General features: G+C 51.3%; 5 protein-coding genes across 5 annotated transcripts; 2 read left to right on the plus strand and 3 right to left on the minus strand.

Moving 5' to 3' along the window:
• Positions 1-712: 712 nt before the first annotated feature.
• KD926_000824 (uncharacterized protein) lies at positions 713-1,776 on the plus strand (the record flags this gene model as incomplete). The annotated part of the gene is made up of 2 exons (XM_053104644.1): positions 713-1,027; positions 1,087-1,776. The coding sequence occupies 2 exons, from the start codon at positions 713-715 to the stop codon at positions 1,774-1,776; spliced, it is 1,005 nt and encodes a 334-aa protein (XP_052952088.1).
• A 750-nt stretch (positions 1,777-2,526) lies between these two features.
• On the minus strand, positions 2,527-10,296 carry KD926_000825 (NACHT domain protein; the record flags this gene model as incomplete). Its single annotated transcript, XM_053104645.1, has 8 exons — positions 2,527-7,628; positions 7,693-7,968; positions 8,022-8,954; positions 9,333-9,437; positions 9,489-9,631; positions 9,759-9,831; positions 9,882-10,082; positions 10,164-10,296. 8 exons carry the CDS (start codon positions 10,294-10,296, stop codon positions 2,527-2,529), a joined length of 6,966 nt encoding a protein of 2,321 aa, XP_052952089.1.
• A 5,295-nt stretch (positions 10,297-15,591) lies between these two features.
• On the minus strand, positions 15,592-16,414 carry KD926_000826 (uncharacterized protein; the record flags this gene model as incomplete). Its single annotated transcript, XM_053104646.1, has 2 exons — positions 15,592-15,901; positions 15,990-16,414. 2 exons carry the CDS (start codon positions 16,412-16,414, stop codon positions 15,592-15,594), a joined length of 735 nt encoding a protein of 244 aa, XP_052952090.1.
• A 1,001-nt stretch (positions 16,415-17,415) lies between these two features.
• On the plus strand, positions 17,416-20,812 carry KD926_000827 (extracellular invertase; the record flags this gene model as incomplete). The annotated part of the gene is made up of 4 exons (XM_053104647.1): positions 17,416-17,549; positions 17,622-17,760; positions 18,838-20,621; positions 20,695-20,812. The coding sequence occupies 4 exons, from the start codon at positions 17,416-17,418 to the stop codon at positions 20,810-20,812; spliced, it is 2,175 nt and encodes a 724-aa protein (XP_052952091.1).
• Positions 20,813-22,054: 1,242 nt separating this feature from the next.
• KD926_000828 (uncharacterized protein) lies at positions 22,055-22,633 on the minus strand (the record flags this gene model as incomplete). Its single annotated transcript, XM_053104648.1, has 2 exons — positions 22,055-22,386; positions 22,453-22,633. 2 exons carry the CDS (start codon positions 22,631-22,633, stop codon positions 22,055-22,057), a joined length of 513 nt encoding a protein of 170 aa, XP_052952092.1.
• Positions 22,634-22,950: the final 317 nt, after the last annotated feature.

Here is a 22,950-nt window from a genome sequence, read left to right on the forward strand (position 1 = left end):
ATTGGATGATTCTTCTTGGGCTTGCACTTGTATGTTCCAAGTTCCATCAGAGTTGACCTAGTAGAACAATTAGAACGTGTTAGCCTTTGCCACTAGAAAAATAATGGAAAAGCTCAGAGGTAGAATGAGAATTTAGGGAATAGAAGAAGGGAGACGTACACCTTGCATGTCTAAGCGAAAATGCTCATTCGCGGCATATGTGCCGGGGGCATTGGATAATCTTCCCCAGACATCATTCGAAAGTGTATATACAAACTGTTCAAACTCTTTCACTGCTGACAATCCCATCTCGGTTGCATTAATTGATGATGCTTCCCAAACTTTAGGCTGCGGATCAAATCTGCAAATATATATACTTTACCTTACCACTGGGAAAAATTATTCTGGGCCTTTCCTGCTGAACTACCTCTCGAAAAATGCGGGGTATCTGGCCACGTCACTTCCGGCGTATGTAAGTATAAATTGGGGGTGAAAGATTGCGATCATCGGGTGTGAGTAGTTTTTGTTTTTCTAACTCCGCATCAGGTCGGCTAGTAACAAACCACCTGACATGAGCCAGGTCCTCTTGTTAATGGAGTACCAGATGCATAGCTTTCGATCATATCATCACGCGGTCTCCAGCTTCGGGAAGAACCTGGTCAAATGGGACGAATGGGAGGGAATGATCGAGAATATCAAGGAAGCAGAGACACAATTTGAGTAGTACATCTTCATGTACACCACCGGCGCGACCCAGGAAACTTTCAGGAAGATGGCGTTAGCCATCGAAGAACAGACCGATCTTCTGAGGCATATCAGCGAGTCTACCCACAAACAAACAACGCTTCTAGAAAGACAGAAGATAATGTCGGCGGTGGAGCAAAAAGAGAAACTCAAGTTGAAGTACAAGCCAGATTCATCGCATTTCAGCCTCGAGATTAATGAGGATTACGTGAGCCAACTTGTCCACCCATACAATGGAACGGGCAAAGGAGTTCTCGAGCATCCAAAGTTCACCAACTGGGCAAATGGTGAAGGTGGCATGCTTGTTCCCGCAGCACATCCGGGAACAGGAAAATCGGTTCTTGCTAATTCCTGGTGGAGAAGATGCCAGAGCTCAGTCAAACTGCAGCCTGCTCCTTCTTCAAAGACAATAAAGGACAGAGTAGCCCTAGGGTTGCCCTTTGCAAAGTCCTCTACGCAACCATTAAAAATTGTGATATACTGACAGAAGCGGCGGATGACAAAGCCAACAGGCTGGATAGGCATGAAGTTAGTCCCGACAGCAGAGATTACTGGGAGCTGCTGGATTCCGTCACACAAAGCACACCGTCCGGGACACTATTGATTGTTATGGATGCACTTGATGAATGCGACCCGGATCAGAGGCTGGGGCTTTTACAAGGGTTGAGAAACCACCGATTGCTCTACCCAACGTCGAAGATGAGAATACTTCTCACAACTCGACCGGTTCCAAGTATCATGGATATATTTGAAGACTCTATTTTGAATATGGATGACGACCCGTCCTGCCGGGAATCCATTAACGATGATATTATAAATGTCTCCAGGCAACGTCTGCAGAATTTTGCTGCTGGAAAGGGAATATCGGAGAGCACAAAGCAGGCCTTCCTCAATCAGATAACCGCTGGCAATGACCGCACATACCTTTATGTGGAGTTGATGTTCACATATCTTGAACAGCAACCTCGGCAACGTACCGGAAGGCACTGGGACCAGAAGTTTCGAGAGTCACCAAATGACTTACAGCAAGGGGGAACTCACGGGTTTGATTGAATATTTGTGACTCTCATTCAGAGCTCGGAATAGATTCTGTACTTCGTCTAAAGTATTACCAGAGAATAGTACTAAATGCAGTTGATTAGTGAAAAAGTTATCTCATCTTTTGAGGATAAAGATTGGGAGACGGCCAAGCTCTTTGTTAAAGGTCGTTGATTACAAACTTCAGTGTAGGAAGGCACATGAGAAAGTAATATTTGATAGACCCATCAAATTTAAAGCCCGAAAGAAAATACGATCAGAGTTCTTCTCAATATTCACCTGGCTATCAATGTTATCATGAGCATTATTAGACAACTATTTTCTGGGGGATTCAAATATTTCCACTTCGACGTTCAGCCGGCAGGTCCTGGATGTTTAGAATCACCTTGGAGAACCCATTGATCTGCTATCTCTTGTGTATAAGCTTTATGAACCCAAAGCTAGATTGTTTACTTTATTCAGATTTATCATTTATGCTCTATATCTTATGAAATATTACCTGAGTGGGATAATTAGTGACGAAAGCCGGTTGGCATTAAGAAAAAGGATATCAACTATGCGAGATAAAACAAACAATGACCAAACAGAAAGAAAACCAAGATAAGTCACAGAAGAGGGAGTATCAAACAGATATAAAAGAAGAGAAAGAAAAGTCAATCAAAGAAAGTCACCATATAGGCCCCAAAGAAAGTGAAAGTGAAAGTAGTTTAAACAGAAAAAGAAAGAAAGACACAGGACGGAAAGAGAAGGGAGCCCAGGAAAGATCTACAGCTCCTCCTCAACCTCCTGAGTAATATCGACCAGCTCCCAAGTCTTGAACTCCAAATCCAACAGATCATCCTTAGCCTCGGCCTTACCGGAACCATAGTTCTTAAGGGGCCACTTCTCAACACCCTCGATGCCCTTCAACTCCTCCGGGAACTCACGGAACACGTCCGCGTTCAGACGCTCGTACTCGCTGTAGTCCTTGGGCCAGTCACCCAGACGCTCAACCGAGAGCTTGAGCAGGTGTAGGTGCTGACGGACGTGCTCGCCCTCGGGGATCGCGCTGGTGGCTGCGTCGTGGATGTCTAGTTCGTAGGCGGAGCCGTCGAGGCTCATGCTGCCGTCTAGACCTTCCATCTCGGCGTAGGCGGGGTCGCTGAAGGCGCGGAGGATGCTCTCGTGCACGGCAGCGCTCTTCTTGTAGTAGCGGTTCGCCATCTCTTGGCCGTTCTTGAGGGATTGGTAGCGCTGCGCGATACCGGTGTAGAGTTGCGAGAGGAGGGTGGACATCTCGAGTGTGCTGGGATGGCGGGCCCCGTGTACGCGACGAGTGTTGTAGACGATGTCTTCGGCTAGACGGAGTGCCGCGAGAGAGTCGCCGACGAGGTAGCGAGCCATGATGTAGCGTCGGCCAAGGGCGAGGGTGACGGATGGTTGCCAGTGGCGCTGAGCTTCGCGGCTGTTCCATAGGATGGTGAGCAGCCAGGCAAGGGTCTGGTAGTCTTGCTGCTCGCCGAGCAGGCCGATCAGGTTGTTCAGGTGCACGAGGTCGACCTGGGCCAGGTTGATTTGAAGGGCGTTGATCACTCGCAGAGAGTCCTGGATGATCACGGCGGACACGCCCAGGAGCTTCTTGCGGTTGGCGTCTTCGGGGCGGGCGATGATGCCGCGGCCCGAGATGTTCATGCCCAGGGTGAAGATGAACTTGACGATGGCAGGGGACTGGTAGACCTCGTGAGCGGAGATGTACTTGAAGGCAGCCAGGGCCAGGTCGCTGGCCTCGGTGTACTTCTGGGACTTGAGCAGCTCGATGACACCGCTGTTGCTGGCGATACCGATGGAGCGGACGAAGTCCTGGGATTGGTGGATACCGAAGTAGCTCAGGATAGTGTGAACCAGGACCCGGATCTGGGAGGTCTCGGTCAGCTTGACGCGCTTGGCTTCGGTGTTCTGGAAATATTCCAGGGTGATGTCGAAGACGCGACTGGCGACGGTGTGGCGCTCGTGGGAGACCAGGAAGCGGTAGAGACGGGCAGCGGACACCGACACGGAGTGAATGCTGCTGCTCTTCGCGGTCACCTGGGTTCGCAGCTCCTCGAAGTAAACGTACTCCGTGGTCAGAGCGGCGAGGATCTCAGTGATCGTGACGGAGGTGTTGCGACGAAGGCTGTACTCCAGCTGAGCCAGGAAGACAAGGCTCTGACGCTCCTTGGAGGAGAGATCGAACTTCACCGACTTGGCGTTGGCAGTGTCCTTCATGACGATCTGGCGGTAGATCTCCTGGGTCAACTCGGTGGCCTTCTGAATCTGGTTGGTCTCGATGTAGCTGGAAGCAATGGTGCTGGCAGCGGCGATCAGACGGGTGGAGGAAGTCTCCGACGAAAGGATCTGAACGGTGGCCTGCTTCAGCTCTTGAGTCACGGTCTCGGTCTCGTTGTGGCGAGAGTGGAAAGTGACCATCTCCTTCATCTTGGAGAGAGACTCTTCGTGAGCCCAGCCGTAAGTCTCACGAACCGTGTGGATGCGCTTGCGCAGGACCTTGACGGCACGCTCGACCTGGGAGGTAGAGACGGACTCGGAGCTGGTCGATGTCACAACAGCAGCCTGTTCCTCGTAGATCGCATCCAGGGTGGCAGAAATCTCCTGGTAGTCGAGTTCCTCAGATTGGACCTTGAGCAACTCCTCGTACAGAGTGATCGCCTCGATCTCATAGCGCTTGGATTCCTGGCACAGCCTCGCAAGGGTCAAGGTAGCCTGGACCGAGATAGTGGCAGCCGCGGTGAAGACAGCCTTGACCTTGGTCTGGTATTCAGTGGTGATCTTGTGAAGCACGGTGAACTCAGTACGGACACTGCGTAGGCAGTGAGTGTACCGGGTGAAGAATTCCTGCACGAAGGTCTGATCCTGCAACTTGGGAAGCTGCTTGGGCTGGTTCAGGAAGGTAGTGAAGATGACCTTGTAGTAGTGCAGAGCATCCGAGTAGCGACCTTGGTTCCAAAGCTCAGTCGTAACGATGACGACAGGCTCGAAGGCATCCGGGTGGCAGACCGGAGAGTCCTTGTTCAAGGCGCGGATAATTTGCTGGTAGTAGTCAATGAAAATGGGACGAGGGCGAGTAAGCTCAGCCAGAATCCAAAGGTTTTTAATGACAATCGGGTGCTCAGGACCGTAGTGCTGGATGTAGTCGGTCAACAACTCCTGGCGAAGGTTGATGGTGTTGTCCGTACGCGAGTTGCGCTCGAACAAGCGGAGGAGCTCCGTGGTGGCACGTTCCCTGAGCTTGTCCTCGACCTTGCGACCAGATCGGACGGCACGGTAGATTCGGACACGGATGTCCTCCTCCTTGGTCAGGCGGCGGCGGGAGTGGTAGCATCGGCTGAGACGCTCGGCAAGCTCGACGCATCGCTCAACGTGCTGAGCAGGAAGGGTGACGTCCTGGAGCGAGGGAGCGAACAGGGAAGGCCAGACACCGTGCAGGACCTTCTTGATGACCCGGGTGGCGTCCTGCCAGCGGTGCTGCGAGACGTACAGCTCAACCAGGCTGTGGGTCGCGCTGAAGGAGGTCTGGTCCACGGTGGTGGTCGAAGTGGTGGCCTCAAAGACCATCTCCTCCAGAGTGGACTCCGAAGTCACGGTGGTGGATGAGATGACTGACTGCATCACTTCCTTCGAGGTGATCTGGATGCTCTGCTGCACCTCCTTGTAGCTGGAGGACTGGGTGCGGTTGGTGCTCTGGTAGAAGTGCGAGCAGTGCTTGAAGACGGTCAAGGCCAAGGTAGACAGACCGACGGTTTTCATCACCTTGGCGACCTCCTGGAAGTGCGAGACCGAGCTTTCGGAGATGGCCATGCTGGTCTGTTCATACTCCTGCCAAACGCTAGAGATGACAGAAGAGGCTTCAAATTCCCGCTTCTGCGAGTGCAGGAACTTGGTGTAGGCAAGGGCGGCCTTCATCTTGCGCTCCTCCCAGAGAGAAGAGTAGTTGGCGCGGTACTCCTTGCTCACATGCTGCCAGATCTCAACGTAGGTGAGTTCTGCGAGTTCATGCTTGCCCTCGGCGACGTACTTCTCGGCGCGCTTGATCAAGCTCTCGAAGTCGTAAGAGCCAGATTTCTCAATCAGCTCGTCGTGCTCCTCAACATCGAGAGAAAGGCCGACGCTGGCCTCAGAATCGACCTGACCACGGACTCGCAGATGCACGTGAAGGTTTCCACGGCTGTCATGGGACTCGGAACCATACTCGGAGGTGGTGATGGAGCGAACAATCTTGATGATCTCCTGAGCCTTGGTCTCCTCCTTGATCACGCGGTAGTGCTCAACCAGCTGCTTGTAGGTTGATACCACATTCTCGCTGGTGCTTCCATATTGAACCTTGTAGCATTCAATAAGGAGAGTCAGGATCTCTTCGCGCTTGGTCATGATATCCGTCTTGGTGTTGGTAACCTTCTCCGTGGTCAACTCAATGAAAGTGGTGGCCATTTGCACCGTCACAATGTGACCAGTGGTGAGCAACGTGCGACTGAGCGTAGTAGCCTCGTGGAACAAGGGGATGGCCTCAGGATAGTACTCAAGTCGACGGTACAGCTGAGCCAACGAGATGATGGACTGGAGGGTGACCACATGGTTTGTTGTGAAGACCTGGCGACAGATATTGGTAATGGTGGTCTGGTAAGAGAGCAGCTGGGGAGTTGGCTGGTTCTCCCACAGGGTGCTTGACAGAAGGAAGACCGTGGTCAAGTTCGGGAACACCTTCGAGAACGACTTTGCCGCAGGGACCTCGCCCTCGCTGGTATACACGGTGGTCTGCTTGAAGTGAACGGGCCAGTAGCGAATGGCAAAGTCCAGCAGAGGGTGCTTGTTCACGAGGATGTTGGTGTCGTGCCAGTCGAGAGGAGTCAGGGAAGGCTCGCTAGGCTGGATCACAGTGCTCTTGATGTAGAGCAAGAGTCTAGTAGCAAGATCAGCGTGGCGGTCCTTGAGGTTAGGGATCAATTTGCCCTTGGAGAACACATCCAAGACTGCGGTCCTAACGAGAGCATGGCGGAGATACACATGACCCTCCTGAAGGAAGACCAGAGATTTCACCGGCTTCAGGATGTGCAGCGTGTCGATATGACGGTCAACGACAGCGTGCTTGTCATTTTGGATCGAAGCCAAGATGGCCAGCTCCCTCACACCAATAGGGCGGTCGGCCGTTGCGAGCCAAAGGAGCATCAACTTAGCCTCTTCTTTCACATCGGGACTCTGGAGACGGTGAAGAGCAAAGTCCGTGATGGTAAGCTTCTGGCTCACGACGGTGTCAACGGCCTTGTTCAGGTTGTCGACACTGTCTTCGTGGCGGACACGCTTGGATGCGAGCTTGGCCCAGAGGAACGAGCCGTTGGACGCAGAAGTAATGCGGTCGACGATAGTCTCACGGTCCAGCTCGTCCATGCTCGAGAACACGGGGGTTTTCTCCAAGTTGCCGCGCACCACCGAGGCAATGTCATCGAAGATCAGATCATTGGTAATCTGGACGTGGACTTGGCCCTCTGCACTCGGGGGCTTCGACCCGCCAAGGGCAATCAGCTTCACGTTGGTACCCTTGGTAGTCGCTCCGGTGAGCCTCTGGAGGAGCACCGATTCGCCGCAGGTGGATTCATCCACGCCATCAACGACGATGACCAACTCCTTGGCGCCCTTGAGAGCGGCGGCCAGCGCACGCTCGAGAGCATTCCACAGAATGTTGTCGTAGTCATTGTCGTTGGTGGCCTTCTTGCTGCGCTCAGAGGCATCGGTCAAGATCTGGAGCAGCCCGATGTTGCCAATACGCTTCTCAAAGAGCTGGTACAAGATAGCCTTGGCGACGGCCCGAGGGGTGGTCTCCGCAGGAATTCTGCCATCTATTCATTGGTGGTGAGTAAATGCTGGAGCAGTTTTTGGGATAGTTATGCTAGTGTTACTTACTGACGGGGACAAACAGTGTCTTGTACGTGACACCGCCGATGGGGTGCTGCAAGTGGTCCACGATGACCGACGCCAAGACGGTCTTTCCAGAGCCCGGCTTCCCACCGATGGTCAGAGTCCGGTTCTGACTCTTCAGGAAACGAGTCAGGTAGGGCGCCATCCAGAGACAGGTCAGCTCAGCCCGCTCGTGGGCGAGGTGAGAGGTTGTCTCGGCGACGTTGGTGAGCACGGGATCCTCAGGAGCAAGCCACGATTTGATCGCCTTGACCTCGAACACTGCAAATTATTAGCACTCCCCAATGCATGATGATGGGGGTAGAGAGGCCTACCTCGGTCGCCATCAAGGTTCTCTTTCATAAGCTTGTGTCGCCACATCGACTCGGCGATCTTGACGCACCGATCACGGAAGGTCTGGATCTGACCGGGGAAGGTGTTGTGAATGTCAATGGAGACGGAAGAGGCAGTCATTCTCCGGATGGCCCGGTGAAAGTGCGTCGAAACACTGGCAACCAGGGTCACCAGGTCAGCCAGAGCCAGAACCAGCTGCTCACGGATCTCCTGAGAGACACTGAAGAGCTCAGTGCGCTCCAGCAGGTTCACCAGCGACATGGAAGTGCTGTAGAAGAAGCCAAAGGAGGTGGTCAGCGCGGGGGCATTGTCCTTGCCCAGCTCCAGGAGGATGGCACAGTAGCCATAGGCCAACTGAGCGGCAAGGTAGCTGTCACCGGCGAATTCTTCAATCGCAAGGTCGAACGAGTGCAGTCTTTCGACAAAGAGCTGAGCCCAGGCAAGCACCTTGTCATAGCTGCTTCCCTCGGGGGGCAGGTTGCTCATGCGCTGAGCACGGATCCAGTCTAACAGAGAGGCATGCGTAGCGTTGAGAAGCTTGGACGAAGCAGACGTGCCCAGTTCGTCACCACTACGACGCTTCAGAGAATAGACCACGTTGGAGATGTTGGAAGTCTCGTTGTTGAACTTCCGGGAGGAGACCCTTCGGGAAGTGAACGAGCGAGACATGCCATTGTTTGAGATGCTGTCACTGTCTAGGAAGCCCGAGACTCGACGGGAGCCAGAGAGCAGGGTCGGAGAAAGGGGAGCCGGCGTGGTGGCCGTGATGGGAGACATGAGAGAAGGAGCCATTGTGGAATTGGGAGACTCGGACGATTCGGGAGGGATCCTTGGAGGTTTCTTGGGAGGAGTCTTGGGTATAGACGGAGTGCTCGTGAGTTGAAGCGACTGCTGGGGATATCTGACGGGGGAAACTGTTGGCCGCGGAGGGAGGTCAGGCTCAGTTTTGGTTTCTCCGGAAGAGCAGTGGCAACAACTCACAATGCAACGAAGATAACGACGCAAACCGGCAACAGAATTAATACATAAAAGAAAAGTCTGGAGACCTGAGGAGGGAGGGTGTGTCAGAGAGGATTATTAAGAGGGTTTCCTGTAGGATGATCGAAAGAAAGAATCCATGCTGCCGGGGCATGCAGCTCTCTATATACCACTCGGCGGAGAAGGAATTGACGCCATGACTCCAGTCCGCCATCTGCACGGCAGAGTCAAAACGGGCAAAAAGAAAGACCAAAAAAAAAGGAAAAAAAAAAAAGACAAGAATACAGATGGTATCGATTCGATGACATCGATACCGAGACCAGTTTCCGGCGAGGCCCATTCCCGATGGAGCTGGAGGAGGATTTGCGATGGACCACCCGGCCGAGGGGTATCTGACCTCTCAGCAACGCCCAGATCGGCTGAAAATTCCAAATGCAAAAGCCAGCAGGGGGAAAAGAGTGCCGGCTTACTGGGAAGATAGGTACTAAACCGGATACCCCATCCATTATGGCATCCAACCCCTCCTGCAGATCCAAAAAGTTTGATCTCGCTTTGACGGTGGGTAACGAGATGGGCATCGACCGTGTCGATACGGTGAGAACTGAGAATAGGGCTAGCACAACGCGCACGCACTCCGTACGCATCACCGCAAGTACATCCTATACATATGTACATACATCCGGACTAAGGATGTAGGTCAGGTCGAGACATGGCACGAGCAGGAGTGGAGGCACGCTCACAAGTCCAAGCGCGACGGGCGGACAATTTTCGCATCCTTCCATGTGCTCAGGACTTCCGGACCGCCCAGAGCGACTGTCAGTGAAACAATTGGCGTACCATACGCCGTACGGAGTTCAGCGTACGAACCTCTAGTCGAACCAGCGTCACTGTGGAGGACAATGGCAAGCTGAAGCGGCCGCCACCATGGACTATTGGACTAGGGATGCAGCGTCCTCCACTGTCCTTCAGCGAGAGACTCCAGGAGAGACCGGCAGCCCCGAGTCCTGTGACTGGCGGGGACGCAGCTACTGCACGTCGAGGATGGAAAGAGCTTGCATCCTGGTCTATTCAGCTAGCCGTGGGCGCCAGGTGCGGGGGCTAGATGGGCCCAAATCACCCGACGGGCTCTGATCGAGCGGACGAACTGGTGATGTGCCGGACTGATTCGTTCGCTTCATTGGGCATGACAGCAGGGGGGGTGGACCCCCTGCGCAGTCCGGGCGGGGAGCTGCTTCGGTTGCCTGCCATCCACCGCGATCCGTCATGATCCGCCCTCATGGATGATATAGTAAGTAGCGTGGGAAAGAAATTCCAAATCGAACCCATGCATTGGCAACCAACCCACTTGGCCCCTTTCAGAACGCATGGCTGTTTCTTACAGTATGATCGGAAGCGATAGGATGGGGATGACTGGAGAATGGGAGACAACAACCGGTTGAAGGAACCGTCCGGCCCGCTTAGCGCGGTGGATACGAGGATTTATTATTTTCCCGGGCGCCTGTCGTCAGTCTACCTTCCCTTATTCCTGGTCAATTTGCGACTGAGTTATGGAGGGGTGGCCTGCATGGAACAGATTAACCTCCAGACTAATTAAGAAAAACGCAAAATTAAGAAAATAAGAAAAAGCATCGGGAACTGTCGTCCTCCCCGGCCGCGTAGACCCCGATGCAGGGTGATGAAACCCCGATTTTCTGATCCTCACCCGATTTAGTCAGGTACATTAGCCTGATGGATCTCGTGGGATCTCGGTTCCCAACCATCCATCTGGTAGGTGCTCCCCCGACAGTGTGGAGAAGGTTTATGCCTCCATCGATGCATCCTACAGATCCTGGGGCGGCTGGGGGTTTCATAACAAGACAAGAAAGCAACAAGAAACCCCCCTTATATGCCCAGATCCACCTCTGAGCGACGGAATCTGCAGGAATCGGCACCCGATATGATCTCGCGCCTGTCCTCCTCGACAATCGGATCGGTAATATGCACTCTTGGCCGGCATCGCGACTCATGAAGACTGGACCCCGTTCTCTCCACATGACCTCATTTATATTTAGCCAATCCCCAACACGCGACATGGGTATGTGCATAGTGGCTAATCAGCTTTCTCCGATGCGACCCAGACCCGTCCTTAGTCCCTATAGCCAATGCGATATACCTGCAGGTTTGAGTAGACACTGCCTCCTGCCTGCGTCCTGCGTATGTACGAGGACACTCCGGTGGGTATCTTTGTCGTTTGACCTTCTCAATTCTGTTGGTTTTTCTTTTTCGCTGCGCCTCTTTGACTCGACCTATTACGGTATACACCGTATTACTGTACAGCGAAAGATTCGGGGGACTCCCTTCTTCCCGGCAGACTGGATGCGAAAATCCCCATTTCCCCCTCTCCATTCGGTGGGTCGATGGCATGAATATGATGAAACCCTACTACGCATATCCTCTGCATGACCCAGCGGTGACGGCTGCAGTGTGAAAAACGACGTGCCAGAGCGAGAAGCCTCTTTGGACTCCCATCCCAGGTCACCGACAGTCGGAGCTCCTCCCGTGTTCCCGCCGTGTATGTTTGTATCTTACTTGAAGTTGCCACGGAGAGAGAGAAGAGGAGAGAGAATTGTCTCGGGCGTCGACTACCCTGGTCACCTTAGTGACCACTAACCGGCTCAGTCGCAAAGCCTAGATTGCTGATGTTCAGCACAATGTACGAAAGTGGATCCGCCGCAATCAATCTGATTTATAATGATGTCTTGGTCTTTTTCCTACCGGACTAGTTCCTCGTGTCCCGCATTGGCGATGGCTGATTTAATTTAGTTAATTTTGTGCTTAATACCCAGTATATTAATTGTAAATTAATGACCAACATTTAGATCCGGGCTACTTCAGCTGCGCTTTTTGCGTCCACATCCCTTACTGTGTACGGAGTACATACATTATCGACGACTTCATATTTCAGCTACACACAGTATAACATATTCAAATCCAAGCTGGCAGGTCTTCAGGCACAAGAAAAAGCAAATATATCTATTTCTTTAGCTCTGCACATCCCCTGCTCTTGCATTGTAGAATCAAATTTAGCCATCAGCTCGGCGTACTCCGTATAGTTACCCTTCAAGCTTCTGACCAGACGTCAACTTCCCCTGCATAAACAGGACTACTAAGTGCACAGGAGAACACTGCTGACATAACGACACACCACCGCATCAAGCCCAATTCTGCGTCAACTCCGCAATCGAGCCGACTGGTCATCGGCTAAGATACCTGCTCCTTCCGGCCGACAAGGCGGCTCGCCTCGCTCGGTCTCTTGAGACGGAGACGGATGCATAGTTCGGGTGTAACAGCCAGCCCTGCCTTCACGGCGTCAGCGGCCTGAAACGTCCGGTTCTCGTATCGGGTCGTTTGTCACTTGTTCGTAAGTAATCTGACCGGATTGAGGAGCACTCTGAGTGTACTTATTGTTGCACTGCAGCTACTGCAGGATGGATTTCTTGGAAACCGTCACTACGAAGCTTGCACATGCTGCGGTGGTCGACGGCAATCCCACATGGCTCGGTGTTACCATGATGCTCGACTCTCCCACAATGTAGCCCCGGGAGACGTAGATCCCGAACCGAGACACAAGCGGGGGAAAGCTGGTCATGGATCTCGTGGAGGGTCTCGGGGTGTTCTTCAGGGCGCGTACGAGACCGGTTTCCACCTGAGTAATACACGAGTTTACTGCGAGACACACTATCCTTTGCAGAATAGCCAACAGATCACCCTTGCAGGAGCTGTGGTGGGAGGGTGCCACAACGTCAGATCTCGTGCGCATGTACACCGTACTGACGAGAGGGTCGGAGTAGCTGAATGCTTAAGTAGGTTAGAGTCCGATGAACATATGTATAGGTATGTATAGGTACATATCAGGCAACTGGATCTCGGCAGACCCAAGGTGCTGGGTAACGGGTATAGGTGATACGGTGGATATAGTGGCTCACCCGTTGGACTGTGAGGCCACATAGTAGTGACACGCGAAGCTTACCGACCTGGTACTTGCATCCTCCAGCTATACACGCATCTGGTTAGCGAGCTGACAATGGAGACCCTCTGCCGAACATGGCCCACTCACATCTCGAGGAGCTGCCAACTGACGCACCAGAGTTTATCCGTGCTGCAGCGTTTGATCCGCACTGGAGGTGGAACTGCCCATAATGGACGCCACATCTGCATTACCTAGACCCCCGGCTCAGATCCCGAAGCTGGGGAACCAGGTCAAGAGGTTCGGGCTTCTCAGCCAGCCAGTGTGCCCGGTTGTGTGGTCCACGCTTTGGCTGTGTGACCAGTCAGGAAGTGAATGGCTACTGCGTTGTGGATATGCCATGTGATGTCAGGAATGCTATGGTGTCTTAGAGGGTGGATTCAGCCCGGGTGTACACAGTAAATCGGGATGATACAAGAAGTCCCTGGCCCCAGAAGGTTAGACCTGAGTATTTCATAGTGGAGCGGCGGCTCTGACCTCAGTAAGCTTTGTGCGAGCTCCTCGAGACTAGTCTATCTCCGAGTGGGTGGGGAAGATGCATATTATTGAATTATGGATTGTAAAGGATAGTATCCTAACCAGGTTATGCATACATGGAGGGGTAGGGAAACAGAAATATCACGTGGTAAATAGCACCACATTAGCCACATTACCCTGCAGGTTTGGAAAGAATCAGTTAGTATAAATTCAGCTTTAACTTGCAATCTAGTTGGTGAATACGAGAGAAATGGCATTAATTGTAGCTGTCAGTTCTTTCCATATTGAATGGAATTGCCGTGAGCGGGATATCACCTTGAATCATATGGTATATACTGTATGCAGGCCTCTTGGATGCCTGAGGTGCAATTGCCAAGCATTCGTTGTTTGCCTACCCCTCCTTGGCCCTCCCAAGTTCGAAAGGCAGCCTTCTTCCGAGAGAATCAATTCACGCAGGCGATTAGACATCCAGTTCACACATTGGGATCGTCCCTCATTACAGCTGTGACTAAGAATAATAGCCCTACGTTGACCTGAAGACTACAATGATACGAATCCATGGGATTACGTGATCTAGCGGCTTGGCCCGCATACTCGAACCTCGAACCCCTGAGGAACTTACCCCTTTATCCATCGATAGAGAAGAAGAGATAAATCGCAATGCAAGAGAATTAAGAGCCCTATCATGCAAAAGGCATTCGCTCCTTAGTAGGCTACGTGCGTATAGCTGATACAGTGTCATTCTGCCCTACTTCCCCTGTGCATTTCACAACATACAAAAAGAAAGATGGCTAGGAATAATTGGCGAACGACTACCTAGTCTTCTGCATCACAAAATGATTGTGAATTATTCACTCATACGGACCAAGCTATTCGTACACGAACCATTCGACAAGATCTACAAAAAGGTTTCACTTGGAACAAAACCTTCCTTAGTAGGCCCCGTCTCTCTTCTCCCATTCCGGCTGAGGAGCGGGTTTTGGCTTTCGATATCCCGACAGAATAGGCTTCGAGGCAACAAGATCCAAGCCACCCACTCTTGCTCCTTCGGAATCAAGAGCCCAAAGGGTAACCGAAACATAATTGACCCCATTATAGTTCAAGATACCCTCGGGAATGGGGAAATGGGTCTGGGGACCGAGATTGTTGACTACTAGCGTTATTCGAATGTATCGGCCCTTGAGCAGGAAACATACCGTATTTTCCAAATTGATACCCGTTCACGAACAACTGACATCTATAGTTCTGTCCTGGGTTTCGAGCAGAGCTAGGTGTTTCGGACGAGGAGCCGTTGAACACAAAGTTCATGGGAATGTCATAGCCCTCGGGAAGATCCAGGGAGAATGTCTGTGATTATTTGTCCGGGGTTCGCTTCGAGGAGACCCCAGTATGTGTAGAAGGATACGCCGTTGAAACCCATGCTCTTTATCTTTTGGAAGATGTCGAGCCAGAGTCCTGGGACTGGGAGGCGGAAGGGGTGAAATTCCCCGGACATGAGCATTATGCGCTCGGAGTGGATGAGGGAGTGGGAGTCCCATTCTACCTTGAGGCTTGGTTAGTTGAGATAGAGGGCATGGAGAGAGGAAGCGAAGAGGAGAGGTACATACTATGTCTTGGAGAGGTTGGGGTTGTTTGTTCGCAGTTGTGGGGGTGGGGTTGTAGAGGGATGTTCCTGGGAGGAGTCCTAGACTTCGTTGGATATTAATCCTCATTTACAGGTTCGGTCATGAGAAGTCGCTCATGGACGGGATGAATTGGCAGATGTGGAAAATTGTTTTGTACGAAGTCGTGACTATCTAAATTGGTATTTATATTATTACAACTATGACCCATGTCTGGCGACATCATACAATATCCCGTGGACAAAACTCCCAGATTGGTGGATGATCTTCATGCGGGGAAGTAAACAGCAATTCAGCCTGAAAGTGCATCCTGCATGATTCATTTTGAAGAAATAATATATTGTCGGCGTAAGCCCGAGACCGGACTTCGAATCGCATGGATCTGCAGAATCATAACGTACATGCGGACTCTAACCCGACGAGTCCACCGAAGCCCAAAAGACTATCATCCCGCAGGCAGAGATATAATCACCACTCATCCTTCGAAAAGTCGATTTCCTCCCCATTCAACCAGTCGGCGATCTCGCGGTACAGCGCGTCTCTCTCCTCGCCAAACAACTGCGGCAGATTCTGCTTGACCTTGTATCCTAGACTCTGCATGCCGTATGCTAGATACTTATAACCTCGCGGCTGACGATCCAGGATCTCGTAGTCGATGGTAGGCAGACGACCCGGGTCCACAGGCACACACTTATCCTTCTCGTAAATAGGATGATTGCATAGAATCTGCCAGCCAGGACAAATTGTTCTTTCGAGGAAGAAGACAAAGCGACAGTCACTAGAAAAACAAACCTCATACTTAGCAGAGAACCACAAAACGACGACTCAATAAAAACTAGCAAAATGGAAATAAAGGCAAAACAAACCAATCACTATCCCACTCCACCCCATTATCATCCTTGAAGCGCCACGAAATCGTAACTTTCATTTTGTCAATCGCCCGATGGCCTTTGATTTCGACCGCGTGGCCCAACACGCGATGTGTGATGAAATCGCCCTTCTCCCACCCTTTCGCCCACGTTTTGATCGCTGCGTCGCGGTAGTTCTGTTGCCAGCTGATATTGATGAATGCGTGGGGGCTGAAGATTGCGCGCAGATCGGTCCATTCGCAGGCGTCGCGGTGGAGCGGCCAGCCTTCGCAGAGCTCGCGGATGCGGAAGCGGTCGAGGGTTGAGGCGTCGGAGGTGTTGTAGACGAGGCGGTGCGTTGTGAGTTGGGGTTCGTTGGAGAGGGAGTTTGATTTGGAAGGGGGATGGAAGGAGTATTGATGGGAGGTCTCGTTGGAGGGCATTTTGGTATGTTCTTGGGGATCTACTTTTGTGATTTTGGGGGAAATCTTGAGTCTTGGTTTGGAGTTGGGGATGGCCGGAGGAGCGAGACAGTTATATCAAAAAGATCAAGATTAGGCAGGATTCAAGTAAACATCTAAGGAAACATCTATCTTGAGCTCAAGCAAGGCAGAATGCTCAAACCCATGGTTGGATGTACCGACCAGCTGTCCCCCCTTCTCTTCTAGACATATCTAACTACCGGTTAGAATCGATGTACTTTAAAGCCAAGCTCATGATTTAATGACACAGGGTGGTTGCACTCTAAATTATCCGTATAACCAGGCAGTTCCTGGTTTCCGGTTCCCGCTTAACGATAACGCCCGAAAGTTACTTCGTACTGCCTATTCAGGAATGACAGGTCGTTTATTAATCATTGCGATTAATCGGATGTAGAAGCTCTCGAAAGGTAAGAGCTTCAGGAATCGGACCTCAATATTGCAGGCATGGGATATTTATCCGAACTTCACCGAGGAAATAGAGAATGATTAACTCCCACTCAACAATGTCAATATTTACATAGGAATCATGTAACAATATTAACGCAGAGCAGAATAGGTCTCTGAGAACAATTATATACCAATCAATGTAAGAAAGCAATCGATTATAATCTGAAGCATCATCGCACAAACACAATAAACCTTTTTTTCCCTTCATGTGAGCATCGGCAATTGACTGCGCGTTGCCACAGTCGTACAATCTATCCAAATTTCTATCCAAATTCACCTTATGACTGCAGATCCCCTCAAGTCGGATTACAAATGCAACGGACCTCAGAAGGCTACCTCAGACCTCAAAATGCGCACAAAATGTGGGTAGGATGGCGTCTCCGGGAACAGAATTCCGTAGCTTCAGAAGCCGACGATCGATAAGAGCGATCACCATCGCTACTCGGTGAAGCTTTGCCAACCACCTTCGTTTAAACCTTCAAACTATCCTCCAAGCCAACCATCGAGAAAACAAAATGATCGCCGGTCTCGCTCACGTCAATCTCCTCGTGCCGCCCGGCACTCTGGAGGAAGCCAACCTCTTCTACACGGGCACGTTGGGTCTAACGGCGGTGCCTGTACCTCCGCTGCAGAGGGAGACGACGGCATGGTACATTCCACGTTCTTACTGTTTGTTATTTGCGATTATTTCTTCGAGAAAACATCTAAGAAGTGAATATAGGTTCAACATCTCAGATGGAGGTCAACAAGTCCATATCGCATTCGGGGAGAACGAGCCCGATTCGCCACGCCATCCGTGCTTTCGGGTCAGCTCGGTCGAAGAGTTGCACGCCTTGAAGCAACGTATTTACGAGCATCACGTACGCGGAGGAAAGGCGGCTCCATTGGCGGCGGATAAGCCAGGAGAAGATATTTCCGGTGAGCTCCCGCTCCTTTGTTTTGTTTTTTATGTTTGTTGGGGTCTGTATCTTGAGGATCTAATCAATGGGCAGGCGAAATGGGCGTGGAATATCCGACGAGGTTTTTTGCGAGGGATTATGCCGGAAATCGACTGGAGTTTAGCTTATAATTCCCAGACAGAGAAAAATGAAGCCACGACGTGATGAAATTGAGATATGTTGATTTTTTGGGGCGCTGTTGTTTGCAGCATGTTGATGGTGGGTTGATTAGGATTAGGGCATGTCTACGAGCTGGTGGTAAATTGAGCAGGAGGGATGCTCCTTCGATGTTAATGATATCATACGCAATTCCAGGAAAATGGAAAAACACGCGGCTTAATATATCTTAATCTCTTCCAAACTGTTGGGACCAATGTTTGAGATTGAAACTTGGAGCAATCGACATGGTCTGTGATCACTGATCAAGATGGACATTTGCACATGGTTCTCCGCACCTGGAATCGGGAGCTCGGAGAATTGTTGGTTCAAGTGAGAAGAACCTGTAGTTAGATTGGACCTGACAGCATTATACCCTACGTACAGGTTCCCTAAGACTGTAGGAGCAAAAAAGCAAGGCAGTTCACCATCCGGAGGCGATTAGTCGGAGAATTGAAGGCATATTAGATACTTCCAAGCTTTTTCATCTTCCAGTTCGGACAGACCTTTCACTTTTTGCCCCTCCTCAACAGTAAGTGGAGATGCTTGAATGCAGATTATAATTAAGTTTGTTAATAGCCTGGTGTTCGTGAAGAATTCGACTGCTCCCTTGACTCGAAGCTAGAGAGGAATGTCGGGAAATTCCTGGTGGATCCTCGGAGAATCTCCCAACCCTAACAGCTTCACCTCCCTTGGGTGAACTCCAAACCCGCCATTTCCCCGACGTTTGCCATCTAGTGTGTCGCCTCCAACGCACCTTAATGATCCTCGGATAATTACCGACACCAACTCCTCGGAATGTTGAGAGGTACTTGAACCTGCTCCCCACACCTTTGTTCGCAGAATGATTCCGTCCTCATCCCGACCCGAATCGCCACCTTCATCATGAAGCCCTCGTCAGCTGCGCTTCTCCTTGTCGCCGGCCAGGTCGTCGACGCCGTCGATTACAACGCGGCGCCCCCGAACCTGTCAACTCTGGCTAACGGCTCCCTCTACGAGACATGGAGACCTCGCGCCCACGTGTTGCCCCCCTCGGGCAAGATTGGTGATCCCTGCATGCAGTACACCGATCCCAAGACGGGATTGTTCCACGTTGGCTGGCTGCACAATGGAACGGGCGTTGGAGGTGCCACGACCGATGATCTCGCGACTTATCGCGATCTGAACCCCGGTGGTGGACCGGCCATTGTGCCCGGCGGTATCAATGACCCTCTTGCTGTCTTCGACGGTTCCGTCATCCCTAGCGGAATCAACGGAACCCCCACCTTCTTGTATACCTCCGTCTCATTCCTCCCCATCCACTGGTCCATCCCCTACACCCGTGGTGCCGAAACCCAGTCTCTGGCTGTCTCCTATGACGGCGGCCGCAACTTCACCAAGGTGGACCAGGGCCCCGTCATCCCTGATGCGCCGTTCGGCCTGAATGTGACCGCCTTCCGCGATCCCTACGTCTTCCAGAACCCCAAGCTGGATTCTTCCCTCGACAGCACCCTTGGAACCTGGTACACTGTGATCTCTGGTGGCGTGCACAACGTCGGTCCCAGCCAGTTCCTGTACCGTCAGACCGACCCGGACTTCCAGTACTGGGAGTACCTGGGTGAATGGTGGCGCGAGGGCGTCAACACGACCTGGGGTGACGGCACCTGGGCCGGCGGCTGGGGTTTCAACTTCGAAGTGGCCAACATCTTCAGTCTGAACGACGAGGGATACGACCCTGAGGGTGAGATCTTCACCACGATTGGAACCGAGGGCTCCGACGCACCCATCGTGAAGCAGCTCAGCTCCATCCACGACATGCTCTGGATCTCCGGACAGGTCTCCAACAACGGATCTATCAAATTTACCCCGACCATGGCCGGTGTCCTGGACTGGGGTGTCTCCGCGTACGCGGGTGCCGGCAAGATCGTGACGGCGGAGTCCCAAGCCGCGAAGAAGAGCGGCGCCCCTGCGCGCTTCATCACGTACATCTGGCTGACTGGCGACGAGTTCGAGCAAGCTAAGGGCTTTCCTACCCACCAACAGAACTGGACCGGAACCCTGCTGCTTCCCCGTGAACTCCACACCCTGAGCATCCCCAACGTTGTCGACAACGACCTCGCCCGGGAAACCGGCGCGTCATGGCGCGTGCAAGACTCCGCGAAGTCCGGAACCGTTGAGGTGAAGACCCTCGGTATCGACATCGCACGAGAGACCTTCGATAGTCTCCTCTCCGGATCCTCGACCGACGAGCCCGCTCGCAAACTCACCAACCAATCCACCCCAGTTCCCTTCGCCAACTCCCCCGAGAGCAAGTTCTTCGTGCTGCGCGCCAACCTCACATTCCCCAAATCCGCGCGCACCTCGGGCCTGAAGAGTGGTTTCCAGATCCTGTCCTCGGAATACGAGCACACGAACATCTACTACCAGTTCTCGAACGAGTCGATCATCATCGACCGAAGCCGCACCAGCGCTGCTGCTGAATCTACCCTGGGCATCACCAGCTACAACGAGGCGGGTCGTCTCCGTCTATTTGACGTCGCTGAGGACGGTGCCGAGAGGATCGAGTCTTTGGATTTGACTATCGTCGTGGATAACGGTGTTCTGGAGGTGTTTGCCAACGGTCGGTTCGCGTTGAGTACTTGGGCTCGGTAAGTTATTTCCCCTGGCTATTCAAATACCATAGGCAAACAGACAGACTAATATTTCTTTTCTTTAATCTAGGTCGTGGTACACTAACTCCACTGACATCAAGTTCCTTCACAACGGTCTTGGGGAGGTGCAGTTCAGCAAAGTCTCCGTGTCCGAGGGACTGTTCGATGCTTGGCCGGAGAGGAATTAAATTCCGTAACCGCATTTGATATGTTATAATTTTTATGTGATTAGTGTGTATTATTAGTTATTGATACTACGGACAAGAGAAGTAATTTGAACATATGAAGCATAAACTATCTAATGGTTGGTTAGAAAAGGTCGTTCGGTACGTAGCCTTGCAACACGACAATCGAGGAATTGAGAATAGAGATGTCTCAACACGGGCTTGGGTCATAACTAGGATTCTGAAGCGTCAAGGTCGTGAATAATCAAATGATGTTCATCACCAGAATTAAGACTGCAAGGGCGAAAGCTAGGAGGCGCAAGAAATTCTTCAGCGAAGTATATACAGGATCGCAGAATGTAGGAGCAGAAGAATGGAATCCCACCATACAGAAACCAGGAGATGCTTTACCGAGAATCGGAGCCTATATCATCTATAAGATAGGGGTCTATTTTTTCTAAAGCATAATCTTTGGTGACGGACTGGGCATCTGCGTAATTCAAAGGCCCAACCCTGCCATATCATATCTGAGGATATGACCTATCTGATAAACAAATCATTTAGTGGTGTGAATGTGGACATACATAAAACTGTCGATCACAATCTTGCCATTCAGTTTTATGTTCACCGCTGTTCACCCCTTGCATGCCGAATGCATAACAAATTGCAGGCTTCTTCTCCGTAGACTTGTCACACCTGCACAGCTCAAACCCACTCCCCTTAGCTTACCTCTTTGGCATAGGAATGTGGGAAGTGAATGATCTAGTTGTTATTTTCAAATCTGTCTGTCATTGACTTGCATCGAACAGGTTTGATTTACTGCCATAGCCCCAACCTGGCCGAATGAACAGCTGGAATAAGGCTGGAGAGGGAGGAACAGCTGCTTTTACTGTAGTTGCGCATCGGTTGAGAATTGATTTGCAGTGTTACATATCCCTGTCTTCAGCTCTTGCTTTCTACGCGAAATTGGGCAGTGGTCTACTCTGTACCCACTCAGCAGTGAAGTCGGGTCTAAATTTTTTCTTTCTTTTTTTTTTTCTTTCGAATCGGCCAATCAGCGGTGCGAGAATAGATGTTAAGATACAATTAAGGAAGCAGATGTTGTTGGTTAGACAAGAGGACATGTGAAAGACACGAATCAAATGAACAGCCCTAGCTCTTCAATCCCACACGCTCAAACCATTCCTTCTCGCCAGAACATGCCGCTGCCGTCAGGTGTAGTACTATCGAATCACAACCACAAATTCTCCTTGTTTGACAGCCCCATCACAGGTCATGGCACTGGTTGACGTATTCCTTGAAATGCTCCGGGAAGTCCTCCTTCCACAATTGGTCGCTGTTGAAGTAATCGGCCACTGCTCTGCATCTCTTATCCGACATGTGGGGATGCAATCCACTAAGGGATTTGACAACCGCAGGGCGTGAGTTGTCGTCGATACATTGCACGAGAGGGTTCAGACTGTCGGGGTCTTGACACAGGTGCTTGTCTTCGAATTTGTCCTCACATTTAGTGGTCACTGTCACGAACACTTCATTGATACCTTTGGCGAACTTCTTCTGGGCCACAGGATCATCGATGCCGGTGTACTGGACTCCATCTTCGATCAATTAGTCGACGATCTTGTTCTTCACATCGCTGTCCCACTGGCTGATGACGGGCTCACAACCAGCTTCGCAGGCATATTTTTGCATGTTCTTGATGATATGACCGGACATTCTGCTGATGGAATCGACAGCGTCGCGACACGAAGGATTCAACAAAGCGACGGCAACAGACGAGAAATCTGTCCGGAACAGGGCATAACGAGAATGGAGGTTCTCTCTAGATTTGTTGGATTGGAGCATGCCGACCCTGAATCGATAGCATTTTAGTTTGGGTAAAAATTGATCGATGAAAGGGAGCCGGCGAGATCCCATATTCAAATTCATATGGGTAGGAGCCCCTTGCAGGAACTCTAGCTATCGCATATTGTCACAGTGAAAGAGTGCAGAAAATACCGACCCCTTTTAATTCGTATCCTAACCCCTAGCCACATACATAGAAAGATGGGCCCACAGCTTGCTCTACCTATAGCTTAGGAGTCAATAAGTTGATCAATAATGATAAAACAAATACGGAGCACTGATTCAGGTCATATACACCAAGATCAAATTATTCACTC

The sequence above is a fragment of the Aspergillus affinis genome, assembly GCF_023601865.1.
Source record: "Aspergillus affinis strain CMG 70 chromosome Unknown NODE_117_length_111466_cov_88_522368, whole genome shotgun sequence".
NCBI lineage: Eukaryota > Fungi > Ascomycota > Eurotiomycetes > Eurotiales > Aspergillaceae > Aspergillus > Aspergillus affinis.